At 44.9% G+C, this 2,124-nt stretch overlaps 1 protein-coding gene across 2 annotated transcripts in view; it reads left to right on the forward strand.

Moving 5' to 3' along the window:
* PHC1 (polyhomeotic homolog 1) overlaps nt 1–2,124 on the forward strand; it is a 19,881-nt gene that overhangs the window by 362 nt on the left and 17,395 nt on the right. For both annotated transcript variants that reach the window (XM_019516069.1, XM_019516070.1), the window contains exon 2: nt 677–787. In XM_019516069.1, the coding sequence (XP_019371614.1) occupies nt 677–787 (111 nt within the window). The remainder of the gene's footprint in view (nt 1–676; nt 788–2,124) is intronic.

The following is a 2,124-nucleotide window of genomic DNA, read 5'->3' on the forward strand; positions in this document are numbered from 1 at the left end:
TGGGGAGGAGGAAAGGGAGAGCGGGGTGGGGAGAAGACCTTGCAAAGGGAAGTACCCTACTGCTTCCCTCTGTTTCTTCAAATGTCACTGGGATTCTGGTCATGGGCTTGGCATACTTTCAAGTCTAGGAAGATGGGAGGTGTCCAGCCTGACCAGACCTTAGCTGTATAGTCTGATATTCTGTTCCCTGTCTCACTGAAGGAGCTGTTGGTTCACTTTGTCCAGGATCCAGCCTCTTAGTCTATTGGATTGTATTCTTGGACAAAACTAAACTTTTGTCCTGATGTCCTAGAGCCAGACAATGGAGTCATGCAGCTCGGTATCCCAGCTCCTCTGCATAATACGCAACTGGGTTTCATTAAGGGCATTTGTCCTTCTCTTGTAGCACTGAAACTTACATCTTCCTGAATTCTTTAAGTCTGGTTACTGCACTTCCTGCTGCACTGGAGTACACCTACGATCAGTTGGGTCTAGTATCCCATCGCTGGCTATACTGTCCCATCTGATGTCCTGTGTCCTCCTTATAGACTTAATCCAGTGGCTTGTGGACTCACACCATTCAGGCTTTGGATGGTCTTGTGGCAGTTCTTTAGATCCTTTAGTGTCTTGGACTGCACCCTGTGGACACACTTTATGGAAGTGGGGGTCTCTTTTTGAAAGTTTTTCCTTTCTCCAGGCCCTTCAGGCCCTGCAGAGACAACCCAATGCAGCCCAGTACTTCCACCAGTTTATGCTCCAGCAGCAGCTTAACACTGCCCAACTCCACAGCCTGGCTGCTGTCCAGCAGGTGAGTTATCAAGGAAAGGATTGCTTATCCCTTGGGACTGCCTCACTATTTTATGCATGTACATCACTGAATGCCATGCGGTTCCTGGTATGTGACTAGGGCTCCTTGTTGCTATGGTAACGCACCTGCCTGATGAAGATAAACCAGGTGCTCATGGGGGGAGTTCCAGTCTATCTTCAAATATAGAATAGAACTGGAATAATTCTTTGGGGTTTCCAGTGATTATACTATTAACTGGGAGGTATATTACCAACATCTGCCATTGCCCTTATATAAGACACAGATCTTGTAGAGGTAGCGGATATGGTTACATTTTGAGATGGATGTAAAATGGGCCACAACTTGAGTTTTGTGAGCTTGTGTCTTTCCGTTTGAAATGTTATGTTAGAGTAGGTTTTCCATCTTTTGAATTTTTCTATGCAACTTGTTAGTTTATTTTTCCACATTACAAGTGAAAATTTTTTGTATCTTTCTGCCTAACACTTTTTTCTAGCAGTCTGCTTTTGTGTCCACTCACATCTTTTAACGATGAACCTTGAATAGATCTGGTGCAGCATTTTTTTTAAATTAAGGTTTATTTACTTATACCAAGCATTTGCACAGTAGTTGGCTATTGGACACACAGTCTTCACAGACAGCTACTTTTTCTGTCACATGTTACCCTGCCCTTAAGATGATTGTATGTAATAGACAGAATGGCCTCAGTCAGCCATCTGATGAGTTTACCTTGTGTCAGGTATCACTCTTTGTAACTGCTTGCATGCTGCACAGCTTGGGGGAGAACTTTCCCAGGTTCCTGACTGCAGTTTTGTGGGATAGGAAGTACTCTCCAAGGAGGCTGAACTGTTTGTGAAGCAGCTGATGCTGAGTTCATTGAATGGGCAACAGCCTTAAATCACAAAGGCAAGGGACTGAGAAGCCAACTCACATAATGGGACATACCATCTCCATCCGCAGGCGCACTCCTTCCAGCCCAACAGCTGCTGTATTCCACAGACCACAGGCACCCTAATTTGAAATGTATCCCCTATGGATGCCATCTTTCCAGTTCTCCTAAACCTAAATTGAACTGCTTTACCTAGTATCCACAAAAATACTGGCCTGGGGAGCAAGGGGACCTGGTCAGAGTGTGGCTGTGATTGGCTGTGTGGCATGTGCTGTAAGTAGAAGTGGGAATGGTAGAGTGTTTGTCTTTGGCCTGGGTGAAAGGATGGCATGTACTAAGTTTTCACTGCTTTGATTTAGTGTCAGGTGTGTTTTTAGTGCAGCATCCCTAATGAATTCCCAAGGGAGGCTTGTATAGCAGGTAACAATAAAGTGGTACAAGACCTGATGTG

Source organism: Gavialis gangeticus, unplaced genomic scaffold (genome assembly GCF_001723915.1).
Source record: "Gavialis gangeticus isolate Ggan-Ray unplaced genomic scaffold, GavGan_comp1, whole genome shotgun sequence".
Lineage (NCBI taxonomy): Eukaryota > Metazoa > Chordata > Crocodylia > Gavialidae > Gavialis > Gavialis gangeticus.